At 47.7% G+C, this 15,686-nt stretch overlaps 3 protein-coding genes across 3 annotated transcripts; all 3 read right to left on the bottom strand.

Moving 5' to 3' along the window:
• Positions 1–4,460: 4,460 nt before the first annotated feature.
• Positions 4,461–5,189, bottom strand: LOC101762078. Its single transcript, XM_004972818.3, has one exon. The coding sequence runs from the start codon at positions 5,068–5,070 to the stop codon at positions 4,582–4,584; it is 489 nt and encodes a 162-aa protein (XP_004972875.1). The 5' UTR covers positions 5,071–5,189; the 3' UTR covers positions 4,461–4,581.
• Positions 5,190–7,495: 2,306 nt separating this feature from the next.
• LOC101759521 (cytochrome P450 89A2) lies at positions 7,496–8,595 on the bottom strand. Its single transcript, XM_004974393.2, has 2 exons — positions 8,583–8,595; positions 7,496–8,527 (listed from the first exon to the last, which is right to left on the bottom strand). Exons 1-2 carry the CDS (start codon positions 8,593–8,595, stop codon positions 7,548–7,550), a joined length of 993 nt encoding a protein of 330 aa, XP_004974450.1. The 3' UTR covers positions 7,496–7,547.
• Positions 8,596–8,856: 261 nt separating this feature from the next.
• On the bottom strand, positions 8,857–15,644 carry LOC101761661 (lysine-specific histone demethylase 1 homolog 2). The gene is made up of 2 exons (XM_004972817.4): positions 14,020–15,644; positions 8,857–9,859 (listed from the first exon to the last, which is right to left on the bottom strand). Exons 1-2 carry the CDS (start codon positions 15,578–15,580, stop codon positions 9,108–9,110), a joined length of 2,313 nt encoding a protein of 770 aa, XP_004972874.1. The 5' UTR covers positions 15,581–15,644; the 3' UTR covers positions 8,857–9,107.
• Between the last annotated feature and the right edge of the window lie 42 nt (positions 15,645–15,686).

Raw genomic sequence — 15,686 nt, 5'->3', positions numbered from 1 at the left:
CATCAGCAATCGATAGACTCCAGTGATGAGCCAGCTAGTTGCATGGTTTCTTCATGCTGACATCTGATGAAATTAATACAAAGGAAAACCAGCTTGCAAATTGGCGCAGCACGCAGCTGATTCAGCAAGTATTCATGCATATCCATCCACACGACGTCGCCGCCATTATTACTGAACGCCGAGCAACCTGCCGACGAAGTAGGCGAGGACGGCCATGTTCCGGTCGACGAGGTTCCTGGCGTAGATCGGCGACGCCGGCAGGCTCCTCACGCGGTCCCTGCAGCGCTCCACCTGCGCGACGTCATCCCTGTACACCTGCCCGAGGTCGCCCTCCATGAACCGGCACCCGACCACGGCGGCGGCGACGCCGTTCATGGTGTCCGTGGCCTGGCCGTAGGACTCCTTGCAGAGCGCGTACGCGTTCTTCTCGTCGCCGGTGAGGGAGCCGTCGGCGAGCAGCGCGTCCAGGGCGTGCGCGGTGTCGTCGAAGGACGCGAGGGCGCGCTTGGCGGCGACGAGCGCGTATAGGTCGACGCCGTTGGACGGGTAGGAGACGTCCCGCATGGCGTCCTTGCAGAGCTCGTACATGAGCTCCGTGCCCGTCGCCGCCCGGCACGCCTGCTCCACGGTCATGGACGGAAGGTCGTGGCACGCCGACACGGGAGGAAGCGCGGAGAAGAAGGCAAGCTGGAGGAGGAGGAAGAAGCAGGCAGCTATCATGGTCATGGTCATGGTCATGAGTTGGAGAACTTGTGGAGGATGAACTGATGCTAAACTTATTCTAGGTACCTATGCATTCTTACATATATAAGGTGAATGGTTTACAATTTTTGGCATTACCTTTAGATGTTTATTTAATTCAAATTTACCAATTCCGAAAAATAATACAAACCCATTAAACTCTTTACAAATAAATCGAACGGCACGCGTAGTTTTGTCTTCTTGGAAACAGGTTGTGATTTTCCTTGGCTTTCTCTGACGACCTACGTGTTCATATTCTAGTGTGAGACAAATTTTGAAACGGAAATTTTTGGGAGGAAGTTTTGGTTGGTGGATAGAGATGAAGAGATTTAGTCAAGTTTCAAATATTAGCTTTGGTAAAATCGTATAGTAGTAAATTCTTCCAAAATACATACATATATATATATATAGTAAACTAATTCACATTTTACAAATCAAATAAATTTGTACTTTATTTTTGCGAGGATATTTTAATTTTATTTGCTATAAATGAAAACCAGAGAGTGTGCACATGTGAAAAACAAATTGCGAGGAAGTTTTTGTTGGTGGATAGAGATGAAAAAGATTTAGTCAAGTTTTAAATATTAGCTTCAATCAAATCAATGTGTATGATCTCTCCGATGCTGCGGAGGGCGACCAGACCTAATTCAACAATCTCCTACGAATCATCCAGTCAGATCAAGATTGGAAAGTACGTAAACAGTTTGGAGAGTTTTTTTTAAAAAAAAATCTAGAGGTTTAAATAAATAAAGCAATTTCACGGTATAACGAGTTTCAGCACATGTAATCATAAAAAGCGAGAAAACCACGGAGTATTGACTACTCTCTCTGTCTTGAACTCCATATCCTTTTAACTTTTTTAAATTCATACCTTTTACTATACATGTAGACATAATGTACATCTAAGTACATAGAAAAATCTATTAATCTAAAAAAGATAAAACAAACTTACATTTGGGACAGAATGAGTAGTAATTAATAATTATATACTTAATTTAATTGAGTATGAGAAATGCTCCAGTACTCCATCACCCGAGGATTCAGGGCTGAGGAACTAATGGATATCTTGTGCTGTTCTTCATTTTTTTATCACAAGATGATAAACGTTTCGACTGAATTAGATTCAGGATGTAGGGATTGCCGAGCGTGCTTTCTCAATCTCAGTACGGTTTTGAGGAAATAATGGACGGGCATCAAGAGTTTTAAGCTCCGGAGTCAGTTAATTAATCGTTCGTGTGCCATGGATGATGTAGCTTCATTATGAGCCACGAGTTGATGAAGCCCGTGCTACTGGTGGCACACCTGCAGTCCATTGTTGCCGTTCTTCCTCTCCTCGTTGTAGCAGATGTGCTGTCGTAGCTGACGAATAATGGAGAAGGGATGGAGCTCGACTTGCAGAGAGGACCGCACGAAGCTGGGATGTATTAAGATTCATATCTGGTCATATCAATGAATTGTTATTTTGTTGTCCTCCACTGATCTTTTTTGTCGCGAATTTGTCGCTGCCGTTTGCATGCGGAAGAAAACAAACCCGTTCACCGCTCATCAGAACCTGGGCGGAGTTTGGTCATTATCCGGACTGAGCTGGACCTACAACTTAAAATCTAATAAATGATCTTAATTAATTATTGATGTTTTGAGATTCGGACTTATTTTCAAAAGGGAGTACTGGAGCAGTTCTCATTGAGTATTTCAATTTGTAAAGATGGCAATGGGCATAGAACGTTCGTGTGCCCCCCTCCTCTTAATTCCCACAACAGCCACACGCCGGTCCCTTCCCATACGCCGCCCCCTTCCCAAGGCTCACGCGCGACTGGGCAGGCGAGCCGCAAGACCGACACGGTGGTGCTCCGGCCGGCCTCACATCCTCCCTAGAGGCACTACAAGCACGCCACCTCGTCCCCGCAAGCAGATCAATCACCTGCGCCATCCCTCGCTCCCTAAGGCTCCCTGCAAGCATATCAAGGAGCACCAACGTGGCTGCGCCCCTCATTACAGCTTGCTCCTTTCCCCTGCAAGCAGCCATCCAAGATCGACGCCACTGTTGACGGGTGGGAAGTGCGGCCATGAGAATCTAGCGGCGGTGCAGGCGTGGGAAGCTCGTATCCGCTGTCCATTGCCATCTTTATCTATTTCCATTGGAACAACTCAAATTTTGATAGTGCTATAATCCAGAAAGATAAATTTTTAGAAATGCATCGATCGTTGAACATAAAACAATTCCGTACTGTACAACCAAAAGGCCAAATTGTTACACTTCGCGCGTGCAAATTTTTCATGAGCTCATTTTACGACCGACCCACCCATATATGGCCCAAAGCCCGCCCACGGCCCGGTCTGAAAACGCCTGTAAAAAGCTGACGATAGAGTTAGTAATAGGCTTAGGCAAGAAATTTTGGCCCGAAATAAAACTGGGCCTAGCCTGGGCTCATCCCAAAATAGATGGCCCGGTAATGCCTAGTGGGCAGGCGTGGGCAGCCCTTTTCAGCTCGAAAGAAATCATCTTTTTCTCGGCTCGGTCCAAGAAATGTTCAGGTTCATGGAAGTTGCATCAAGCAAGATTCAAGATGGGCACGTCGCATACGCTCTAAAAATTGGCACATGTTAATTCTAAAATAAATATAATTTAGAAAATAGGATAAAAAGTTTAAATACCTCCACAACTGTGGTGCTTTGGGAGCGTAGCAGCTGGCGAGGAGGCCTCCTATATGAAGAACGGAAGCCACCTAATGAAGTTGGCTTCCAGCCCCCCAAGGCCCACTATTCTCATCTTCTTCCTCTTGACAGCGAGCACCACCCCACCCCCTCCTCCTCCACCCCGGCTGACGGCTCCCGCACCCGCATCGCCCTGCCCACCAACCATCGCCGCCAGCTTGCCCGACGATCCCATAGGCATCCTTGCCCTCTTTGGCCATCCGACCCCACCCCGCCAACAGCGCTACCACGCCCACCACACCTCCGGTGCCCCCGACCCCCTAGAGCCCCCATCCCCGGTAGCCCAAACCCTAACCCTAAGTTGCCACCTCGACCACCACCACTGTCGCCACCAACCTCCCTGCCCACACCCCTCCCCTCGGCCCGGCTCCCACCCTCCGACCTCGGAGCCACCAGCGAAGGCTAGCAGCGGCAGCAGCATCACTCTATAGGAGCGGAGGAAGAAGACGATGGATGAGAAGATGATGATCCAACAGCCATCAACGCGCGCACGAAGCTTGGGCAACCGGAAGCCAAGTAACTACCTGACTTCCGGAAGTCATATAAGATTTGTGGTTCCCTTCTAGATGGGCCAATACAGCTTTTCAAAAAAGAAGGGCCAATACCAGCAGCTTTTGCTATAGTAGATGGGCTAAGATACTGATGGGCTGGAATTGCTGCATGTCTAGACACTGGATTAATCAACAAGTGGGCCTATATGCTCCGGTGGTTGATGGGGCTCCCCTACCGGTGTGCAAACGCTTTCGAAAGTATTTTTGTTACGATGGATGAATCGATCAAAATTGGCAAGCGAGCACGTTGCGAACACTTTGCTGCGAGTGGAGCTGGCGGCTTGTGAATGGTTGCAGGTGATGCCCGATGGTTGTTTGGATTGAAACCTCAATTTAGTTTCTCTCAATCCAATTACAAAATTCTTGGTTCCGCGGCCGGACTAAGAAAGTAATCCAACCAATAACACTCATCACAGGCATCCGAGAGAAAGGAAAGAACCCAAAATGGCAAAACATAGCAGATTTATTGCTTGCCTGGTAAGATCAATTAATAACAATTTTAACATGGATATTAGTGTTACAAACAAATCCACTCTGGCTAGTGACTGCCCTCTCATGCACATGCTGGCTGTCCTCACGCCGGCGGCGCTGGCACCAGGCTGCAGAGCAAGGCGGCGAGCAAGGTCATGTTCCGGTCGGCGAGGTTCCTGGCGTACAACGGCGACGCCGGGTAGTTGAGCAGGCCCCTACTGCACCCGTCCATGCCGCGGAGCCCCGCCGTGTAGCCCGCCTTGATGCCCGCGGCCCTGTCGCAGCCGCCGGCCGCCAGGTCGCCGGCGACGCGCGCCATGGCCCCGCGGGCGCGGCCGTAGCCCACCATGCAGTCGCCGAACGCGGCCCTCTCGCCGTCCGCCGGGACCGCGCCGCCGTCGAGCAGCGTCGTCGCCGCGGCCACCGTGGCCGCGTAGGCGTCCAGCGCACCGCGCACGGCCGCCGCGGCGTGGAGGGTGACGGGCACCGCAGCGCCCGCACCCGCGCTCGCGCCGGCGCGGAGCGTGCTGAGGCAGAGCTCGAGCATGCGGCGCGTCCCGGCGACCGCGCCGCACGCGCGCTCGGCGGTCATGGACGGGATAAGAGGGCACCGCCGGCTGCCTCCGCCGCCGACGCCATCGTCCGCGCCGAGGACGGCGAGCAGCGAGAGGATGACGAAGAGGGAGAGGAGAGAGCGGATGGTGGTTGCTGCTTTGGCCATGATCGTGGCGAGCGTGGCGTGAGGAACTGAGGAAGGACGTGTTGTGGTAGTGCCGTGGCCGGAGTCGCCGGCGAGTATTTGAAGGCGTTTCTTGGTAGCTAGCGGGTGCATGGCGAAACTGATGGGCAGCTAAAGCCAGCTAGCTTGGCGAGCGAGGGATTACAGATCATGTGATTAAGTCCTTTTCTGGTAATGCAGTTACACATGTCGTAAGAAAAAGAGTGCTCCTGTTGCCAATTTGTATTTGACAATGATAAGCTAAGCACGCATGTTAGAGCCGTTTGATATCACGAGCTTCGAACTTTGAAATTTTCAAATTTGGTTTTTTTTTCTTTTGAACAATAGTTGCCCTTATGACAGTGGGATTTCTACAATGATCCCAAACTCTTAGATGGAATTTGAGAATAAAAATAATTGTTGTAATCCATGAGTTCTAAAAAGTCAATGAAAAGTATTGATGAACTAACTCTTACTTCTCTAAAAATTCTTCTGATACATTCCAATATCTAAATGTTTCAAAGTAGTGAACTAAATTTCTTATTATTATAACCAAAAACTTCCACAGGTTCTAAATCATTCATACTGTTTCTGAAAGAGAAGTTGGTAGCCAATGTATTGATGACGAGATTTCTATTTTTTTCTGAATGCCCTTCAATTTTTTTCCAATTGCATTGTACTTGAATCAATGAAAAGAGGCACTTCTCGATTTATCAAATGATGATACTACAGTTGAAGGTGACCGATGTGTACATCTTGATCATATTCCTTAGCACATTCTTTCTTATCTGAATCAAAGTCTTGCACAAAATTATTTTACTTGGGTTTGCTCATGTTCATAGTGCTCGTTATATATGTTTAGCTATTAATGGACAATGTTACCCTTTTTGTTAGGACTATGGCACGTAATTTGGAGGAAACTAAATTAATGTTTAAGCCAGAACGTTGAAAATAGGGCAAGACAGCAGCATTTTTGTTAATTTTCTTATAATGACATACTCCTATATTATAATTTAGGAGCATGTATTTTGGTTCTTTGAGTTAGTTTAGCATTTATGATGGTATACGTTGGCAATTTACAAGCAAGATTGGGGCGCTTTGTGTTTATTTTTACTTCTTGTTATACTTTGGGTTGATACTTTTCACGATGGACAAAGTGGGTAATAATTTTGAAACAAGTGAGATCAATTAAACAAAGTCACCACATATGTCTAGCTATTAACAAGCACGTCCTCTACAATTAAATAAGGCACCTGAAAACAAAGAAGTTATCAACCAATAAGATTTGAACGTCACAGATTTGAAATAAGATGGATGGGCCTTCTAGGTAGGGATGGAAATGTGGAGCTAGATAATTATCCGACATCCGTATCCGCTAAGGATATTCGTATTCGTATCCGAATTTAATGTGGTACTAAAATGGATACATCCGAATTTGTTTTTTCTTGATTTTCTCTGTGCGATTCCACATTCGCATTCGACAATATCCGACACTATCCATATCCGACCATATGAAACTATTAGTTATCTCTATAACTATGATAAATGATGTTAATTTGAATATTAATAATGACAGTATATCATATCACTGAAATTATTTGAAAGTTATCTTTATAACTCATAATTAATGATATTAATTTTATTATTACTAATATTGTATCCATAAAACTATTTAAATTTATCTCTAATTTTAGTGACCAATGTCATTAAATTTAATAATATATATGAATATTAAATTTAATTTTAAATACTCTAGTTTATCTATTTATTAATAAAATATTTTTATATTATTTTATTATTCATTGATAAATGTTTATATTTATTGAAATATATATTTATTCATAGATTAATTTTTTTTCATAAATTGCATTATTTTAAATAATTACTAATTAATTTTATATTTTCATTAGCAATCTTTGTTTGCACTTGTTATGTACCCATACTTAGTGTCTACTTGTATAATAATTTTGTTATTCATAAATCATCAATAAACAAAATAGGTAAATGTTATCTTCAAAATTGAGTAAATATCCGATGAATATCCGAATTCGAAACATTCATTTTATATTCATATTCAAAAAATCCGAATTCGTATTCAATTTAAAATATGGTAAAAAGTGCTATCCAGATGCGTTTCCATGCGTATCCGTTGCGAATTCCACCCTTCTAGCGCAGGTGCTACGTCCTCAATCGTATCAATCCTCCAGTTGCAAGGTTACATGCATCGATACGGTTACGCCTAAAGATGAACCCAATGTTTTTTTAATTAAATCGTGCGATTGAAAACTTCAACCAAAATACCAAATATTGCAATACCATAATTGTCATGCACACCCTTAATTTGTAATTTATCAGCACGGCGTGGCCTCCCGCCGCCGCCGCACGAGGCGCGCCCGCAGCGGCCGCTTCATGACGGTGAAGAACCCGGGATGCGGTAGGAGGTCAACGGCGAGGTCGCCATCCGCCTCCGACCACCCGAACTCCCTCACCAGGTTGGCCACGAAGTATCCGAGGTGGAGCACGGCGGCGCCCATGCCGGGGCACATCCTCCGGCCGCCCCCGAACGGCATCATCCTGATCTCCCCGGCGCTGCCCGCGGCCGCCACCAGGCTCACGCCCTCGCCCTCGCCGCCGGCCAGGAACCTCTCGGGCCGGAACTCGCGCGGGTCCGCCCACGCCGTCTCGTCCTGCGCCAGCCTCGCCAGCGGGAAGTGCACCGCCGTGCCCGCCGGGAGACGCCGGCCGTCCACCACGACGTGGTCCTCCGCCATCACCTGCCGAAGCACCATCGGCACGGTGGGGTGCAGCCGGAGCCCTTCCATGATGACGACGTTGAGGTACTCCAGTTTCCCGAGAACCTCCTCGGCGTCCGTGGGCACGGCGGCGTCGATGTCGTTCCGGAGCGCGCGCTGCGCGTCGGGGCGTTTCACCAGGTGCGCCATGATCCACTGCAGCGCCGCCGCGGCGGGCTCCGTGCCGGCGCCGAGGAACTCGGAGCAGAGCCCCACAAGCTCGCCGTTCGTGAGCCTCCGCTGCTGCTGCTGCCGCCGTCGCCTGTTGCGATGGTTGCCGCCGCCTGAGGCGGCGGCGTGCTCGTCGTCCGGGACGCGGAGGTCGGCGAGCGTGTCCACGTACGCCGGGGGCTCGCCGCGGCGGTCGGGCCGGTCGCGACGGCGGGAGTCGATGAGGGGAAGGTACGCCTGCTCCTGCTGCCGCCGGAGCTCGACCAGCTTCCTCCACCGGCTCCGGTAGATGAGCCCGGTGACCGCAGGGAGCGTGGCGAGGACGCGGAGGCCGAGGAAGCACCGGACGAGGTCGTCCTGGGAGTCGTCTTGGAGGAAGATTCAAATAACACAGTAACATAAATTACACCCAAATTGGCGCACAGGGAACTTCCATTGATTATTTCAATCTACTAAAATTTTGGGCGACGTCAGCCAGCGCTTGGCTGTTGAGATGCCCTAGGATATAAAAAGAAGAGCATCTGGGCTTTGGCACAGGCCTAAAAAAACCTAGGAACGACAAAAAAAAAAAATCACGTCCCAAACGGGCCTAAATGCAGGAATTTTCTCCCAGGATTCTACGGATTGTTAAGTTACAAGCTGGCTCAAATGGAACTGCAGGAGGGCAGGATGGATGAACATGAACCACCCGCAGTCAGATTCAAAATTCGGATTTCCAGCTATATTAAGAAAAGTGAAATAGGAAAAACATCAGTGCCAGCAGTTAATTCACAAAACTGTATCCAACCAACTCAAGTCTGAAGTCACAAGACTAACACTTTACAAGTGAGAGCTCAATGCGTCTAAGTGCACACACACCAGAGCAAAATCTGAGCTCCACCAACCAATCCTTTGGACCTAACAAAAGAATGCTTCTGTTCTACACAAGAGAGAAGGAAATGGTACAGATCATTGCGAGATCTTGAAGTTCTTCGGGCGCTGCAGCCGTTTCCTGGCTTTCTTCGCGCTCAAGATGCTCGAGATCATATCACTACATGTATCGCATGTACTGTCATAGCCCATCAGCTTTGCACTGAGATCCTCGCATAACAATCCTAACCCACTTTTATCATCACTGCCTGAATTTCGCAGACGATCGGCCTGCTCTCGGGAGACGGTGGCATATAAATGGAAGGTCTCAATAACGATTTTATCAGCTGCAGGGTCTTGATCCTTTTGATCTTCTTTTGGTTCATGATCCTTGGGCGGCATCAGCATGCCCAATGAAACCCGGGCTAGTCCCAGAGCCTCAGGATCATCGGGTGTCACTGAGGAGAACACGAACGAGAATCTCCCGAATGCAAGATCTGGCTCGGAAAAAATATCTTCGAGGGCACCATTGGGTGGTCTCATGCTTTTAGGAATGGAATACTTCTTCTGGTCAGAATTCAATATACTCTCTGTGGCACGATGAATTTTGGAAGCTTCTCTTAATCCACTCAGCAAGGCTCCATGCATTGTTGCTGGATATGCACGATTTGTGGCTTCTCCAGCAAAGAAGAGCCGGTCATTTACACTCTCAGCAAGAATATCGTAGTCGGCACCAGAAGACCCAACTCTGATGTGAGAGTATGAACCTGAACAAAAAGGATCACTACCCCATCTTGTGCAAACCGATTGAATGGGCTCAGGGACAGTAACACCTTTTGGACCATAGATACCTGGAAAAAATATCATGAATAAATGTTCATTGTTTATCATAACGAAAGAAAAATTACAAATGATACGTGCTTATTCTTGACTCTTATGCTCATGGACTTCCAACAGGCATGCATCCAAAAATGTAGCGGAAGCAAAAAAAAAAAAGCATTCCTTTTAGTTGCAATCTTTATAACCAAAGTATCCATTACTCCATTAGAAATTATCCAAGGTTCTAGAGCAATACCATCTTCCTTATTTTTTTCTCATATTCGTTGTCTTTATTTTTATACTTTCACACACCAAAAGGATTCATTCTGTTTGATCCCCTGTCCCCCCCCAAAAAAAATTATAGCAGCTAAAATAGTAGCTGTGCAGTTAATTTTTAAAAATACTTAAAAATATTTACTTCCTTTTCTCTCTGTTTTCACCCGAAAGCAGCCATTTGGTAATACCTATTTGTACCATATAAGCAATAGCTAAAAGGGGTAAATAACAACTCATATGCAGAACGGGAGCCTTAGTGCCAGTTTAAACCCAAGAACTTTGTATTGTGACCAAAATCTAATTCCAGTTCCTAAGAGAACTGGAAAACATGAATTACAAATTTCTTCAATTTATAGAAACTGGAAAACATAAACCTCTTAGGTGTTTTTTCCACTACTGCAGGCGTCATGGCCGTAACTCAGTCACATATCCACCCTTACTGCACAGGATGTCCCTGTTGAGAAGCCCCATTCGTCCCCCGCCATAGTCAGTGCCGTAGAACAGTATAGGTCACATGGCTGTAACTCAATCACATATCCACCCTTACTGCACAGGATGTCCCTGTCGAGAAGTCCCATTCGTCCCCTGCCATAGTCAATGCCGTAGAACAGTATTGGGTAGAGGATGAAGATACTAAGGGTGGACCTAAGCTGCTATGGAAGGGTAGAAGAGAGGATATAGAATGGTTCTGAGCCACAGACCAGTCCGTAGGAAACTTTGATTTGTTGAACCACATCATGCCATCTGCCATGATAGCAAACCCACCTTCTAAACCACCATATGTCTTGTTGAATGGCAGCGATTGGAATCAATTGGCAGGAATTAGCATCCAAGGGGATTGGGCCTAACTTGCATAATCCATCTTTGTCCAGAAAGCTTTTAGGGAGTATTAGCACCAGTTTCTAAAGTTATGGAGGTATTTAGATTAGTTTTGTAGTTTAGGCCTTTAGGGAGTATTTGCACAGTGGACTGGTGGAGGCATACTAACAGTTTTGGGGGCGTCAGATAGTCTTATTACTTTTGATTATAAAGAGTGTTTGACCCAAAGATTGCTAGCTCAAAGATTATTGGTCAGCTTGCTCTGCCAGTGAGCCTATCTTTCTTTCTACTAATAACTCCATTATATATTCTTAATCATATGTAAAAAAGATCAAAGCATAATGCAATGGTAGCCCATTAGTTACCTTGAGCTACCAGCCATCTTTTGTGGCAACACTTAAAATATTTAAGACAGTTAGGCTACATTTAGAAAATGTCAATGTTTAAAAGGTAAATGGTTCAACAAACACTAACATTAATTCACTCAAAAAGACTTTCAACTTAATCAGCACAAGTGCCACTAATAACTATACAGTGTGAAGTGTGAGTGAGTCAAGTAGTTCCAAATGTGAACTTGCATGCTACAAGCCTACAACCATCCTACTTGTATTAACACAGCAAACACAATTGTTGTAGTATCATTTAAATATAATTCCTAAAACAGCACATGGAATTCCAATTAGTTCTGGGGTCAACAAGTATACTCTGTTCAGGCATACATAAAGAAATAAGATACATCATTTATATATTTCCACTTAGTATCAGGCATCATGTTACCTACACAAACACAAAGTATGCACTTGTCTTAAAACTCCCAATCCATTTGTACTGGCATATATCAAGCAAAGCAGGCAGACAGCATTCGGTTATCTTTAAAGCCCGAATCCTGCCTCCAAGATCGGGACTGGATTGAGCCACGTCACCTGCATTTCCTGACCGTACGATTGCTGGTTGGGTGAGATTGAGCCGTCAGTCCTGTGTTAGACGCTAGCGAATCATCGCGAAGGTACTCGTCCCCTCCGCCAGTTCTGCCTATCGCTTTGTGCTCCGTTCGCCCGATGTCAACGCCTCCTTCTGCCTGCCGTCTGCAGCTCCTCTCCTCCCTTTCAAGTTCTCGAGCTCAATTCGCGATTTGTTCGTACACGCGGTGCTACCCAACCTAGATCATGTTAGCGCTGCACCACGTGTAGCCTTGCGGGCCTGAGTGTCCAAGACGACGGATGGACCTAACGGCGGCGACGTCGATCCAACATGCCCTTCGCGCTTCCGGCCCCAACGTCGCTGCCGCACACGCGGCTCAAGAGGGGGCCGTTCGTCGCGCGGCAGCTCTAGTCCTGTGGTGACATCCACGTTGCATCGAGGAGTCGAGGCAGAGCACGTGACCACCGTGTGCGTGGCACGGCGGAGTGGATGCTCGTGGTCTGCTGCTGGGGTCGGGAGACGCGGAGCAAAGAGACATCGACGTCCATTGGTGAAGATCTTACACGCGGTGGTGGCCGTGAACAGCAATATGCGGTGTGGACGTCACGACAGTGGCGGTCTCGACTTCAGAGAGGCCACGGTTGTCGGCTTGGCGCAATGCCATGAGCATTCAGTGGGCCTGGCAAAGACACTGGCATTGTTGCTGTGATGGCTAATCTACTCGCCTCAATCAAAGTAGCAGGACACCATGTGGATGTCATGAACACACGCATGAGCTGCTAGACAATGGCCTCGTCGCTCGCGAAGTGCGTGACAGAATGACCGAATGAGCATGCATTCATTTCCTGTGCCTGTGGCTTTCCTTGTTCCCAAGTGGCTCTGCCTTTTCATTTTCCATTTTCCATTTTCTCTTACTCTTACATGTGCTGAAATATAATCCGATGGAGGATAAAAGGAGATGACAATAATGTACATATCTATCTAGCAAGGTATATTTGGAAAATTAGGAGTAACATAATTATCTACAAACAAAAATTCATTTACAGGATTAGAAAGAGACAATAAGAGCACACCAGCATGCCATATAGCTTATTATACTAACCCTATTTCATTAATGAACCATACTGGATGTATGTTCCTGTACCCTTACAATAGAACTTCCTCTCTAGTCAGTTTATTCGACAAAGCAAAATAGTCAATGCAAAGGTATAGTTTAGTTCAAGCATCATTGCATTTACCTTGAGCTCTATAATATGAGCATTAACCTTTTGTATCATACAGTTGTAATGTAAGAGAGTGATATTTCTGAATCATGGTTAGTAGATCAAAGAATGTTGGCACAAAGTCCATGCAAATTCAACCTTTTACGCCTTTTCAACTTATTAGAATTTAATCTTCCAATTGCTAAAAGTATACCCACTAAATAGAAATTACATGTCATTGACCATTGGCTTACATTTTCAGCCGCCTGCGGTGTACTTGCATACGTTGGCACATGACTACATGAGGCAAATATTTAGGTATTCATTTATATCAAACGTTACAGTCCGGATTATTGTGTTGGAAAGCAATTCCTTTCCATAATTTATGATGCTTTCAGTTCCCATTAGAGTTTCAATTGTAATTAAACTAATGAAAATACACTTCCAACTTAAATCAAGTAGATCCACCTTAAACACGAATTCAATCAAAGACTTCAAATTAAATCCGCACAAGTGCCATTAGTAACTATGGAGTGTGCAGTGTGAATGAATCAAGTAATTCGAAATGTGAACTTGCATGTTAAAAGCATCCTACTTATATTAATACAGCATATCCAATTGTTGTACTATCATTTAAATATAATCCTAAACCAGCACACAGAACTCCAATAAGTTAGAGAAACAAGTATACTCTGTTCAGGCATCCAGTAAGATATAAGATACATCATTTATATATTTCCACTTGGGTATCAGTCATCATGTTACCCACACAAACACAAAGTATTCACTTGTCTTAAAAATCCCAATGCACTTGTACTAGCATATACCAAGCAAAGCAAGCAGATAGCATTTGGTTATTATGTTGGTAAGCAAATCCTTTCCATATTTTAAGATGCTTCCAGTTCCCATTACAGTTCAATTGTAATTAAACCAACGAAAATACATGGCACTATGTATTAGATGTAGGAGTTTACCTCTAAGAATGACAAGTACTCGATGAAGTGCAACAACAGGGTCAACCTTTTCAAATTCCAAAGCAGCCTCTCCAGCTACAAGTGCAATAAGCACTGCTCCACCAGAAACAGTGTGGTAGCTATAGAAGAGAAAGTACTCCCCACGCTTGCTACTCTCCTTATTCAAACAACCAAATGTGTCGATGTCCTCATCCCAAAAGACGTGGGGAAACACCATGGCCACCTTGTTCAGCAACCCAAACCCCAACCTCTGTATTGCCCCAAGCTTCTGCTCAGGCAACTCTGGGTCAAACACAATGCTCCCACTCTTGAGCACCCCAAGGGGGACAGTGCACAAAACCATGTCAGCCTGGAAAACCTGCCCTCCTTCCACTGTGACACTAACTCCATCCTCTCCATGCTCAATCCGCTTCACCGTCTTCTCATACAACACAGGTACACCATCACACAATGCATGTATGAGCCGGGAATTCCCTCCGGCTAAGAAGCAATGATCTCCACCCATCTCATAAGGATCGTCCTGGTCCCAATGTGCGAGCGAGAGCTCCGATAGGCAACCCGCATTGGAGAATTCCAGATTCGCAAAATGCCAATCCAAAACCATCCTCTCGTCATCCGTCGTCGCCACATGGTACAGCCTCCTGAGCTTCTCAATGCCTTCCCCCAATGAAATTTTCTCAGCTGCCTCATTCAGAAACTCCCGGAGCCTGGTGGCATGGTCGAGAAGCGTGTTGAACACCAGATCGATACTCCTGTCCAGCCTGGTCTCCACGGTCCGGCCGTCGGGGTAGTAGAGCGGGCAGCGGTCCCGCACCTTGTGCAGCGGGATACTAAGCTGCCGCGCGAGCACGCCGAGCGGATTGGCGTGGATTCCGGTGATAACGCTGCCGCCGAGCTCGACGGCGGCGGCGTCCTCACCAAGGCGGGCCGTGTAGACTCGGCCACCGGGGCGCGCGCGGCCCTCGAGGACGAGCACCCGGAGGCCGAAGCGGAGCAGCTGGCGCGCGGCGGCGAGCCCCGCGAGTCCCGCGCCGACGACGATGACGGAGGCGGCGGGGGCGGCGGGCCCCTGGAGCGCGGCGTCGGGGGGCGGCGCGGCGGGGAAGGCGGCGGAGACGCCGAAGTTGATGTGGCCCTCGCGGGCGAGGTAGCCGTGCGCGGCGGCGACGAGGTGGTCGTAGGTGGCGGCGACGGTCTCGAGGACGCGCGCGCGGGGCAGCGGCGCGGCAGGGTCGGCGCGCCAGGACGCGAGGATGTGGTTGCGGACGACGATGTAGTCGTTGGGCGCGTCGGCGATGTGGGCGGGGAGGAGGGGCCGCTCCTCGGGGAGCAGCTCGTCGATGGGGAAACCCAGGGAGAGAGCGATGAGCGCCTCCGTCTCCGTCTCCCGCTGCCGCTCCTCGGCGGAGAGGCGACGCAGCCGCCGCACCCGCCGCGAGGGGGCGTCGCCGAGGTAGGCCGTCAGAGCGGCGTCGTCGAGGGACTCGTCGTAGGACGCCGGGCGCGAGGACGCCGCGCGGCGCTGGGGGCGGCGCGGCGGCGACGACGGCGACGGCGACATCGCCGGGATGCAGGCGAGGCTGGGCGGGGGTTTAGGTGTGGATGCTGCGCGGAGAGTTTTGGGGGAGGGGGACCGGGCAGTACTAGAGGGGAATTTAGACTACGGC

The sequence above is a fragment of the Setaria italica genome, chromosome VI (genome assembly GCF_000263155.2).
Source record: "Setaria italica strain Yugu1 chromosome VI, Setaria_italica_v2.0, whole genome shotgun sequence".
NCBI classification, from domain to species: Eukaryota; Viridiplantae; Streptophyta; class Magnoliopsida; order Poales; family Poaceae; genus Setaria; species Setaria italica.
This window is presented reverse-complemented; position numbering and strand designations above follow the sequence as displayed.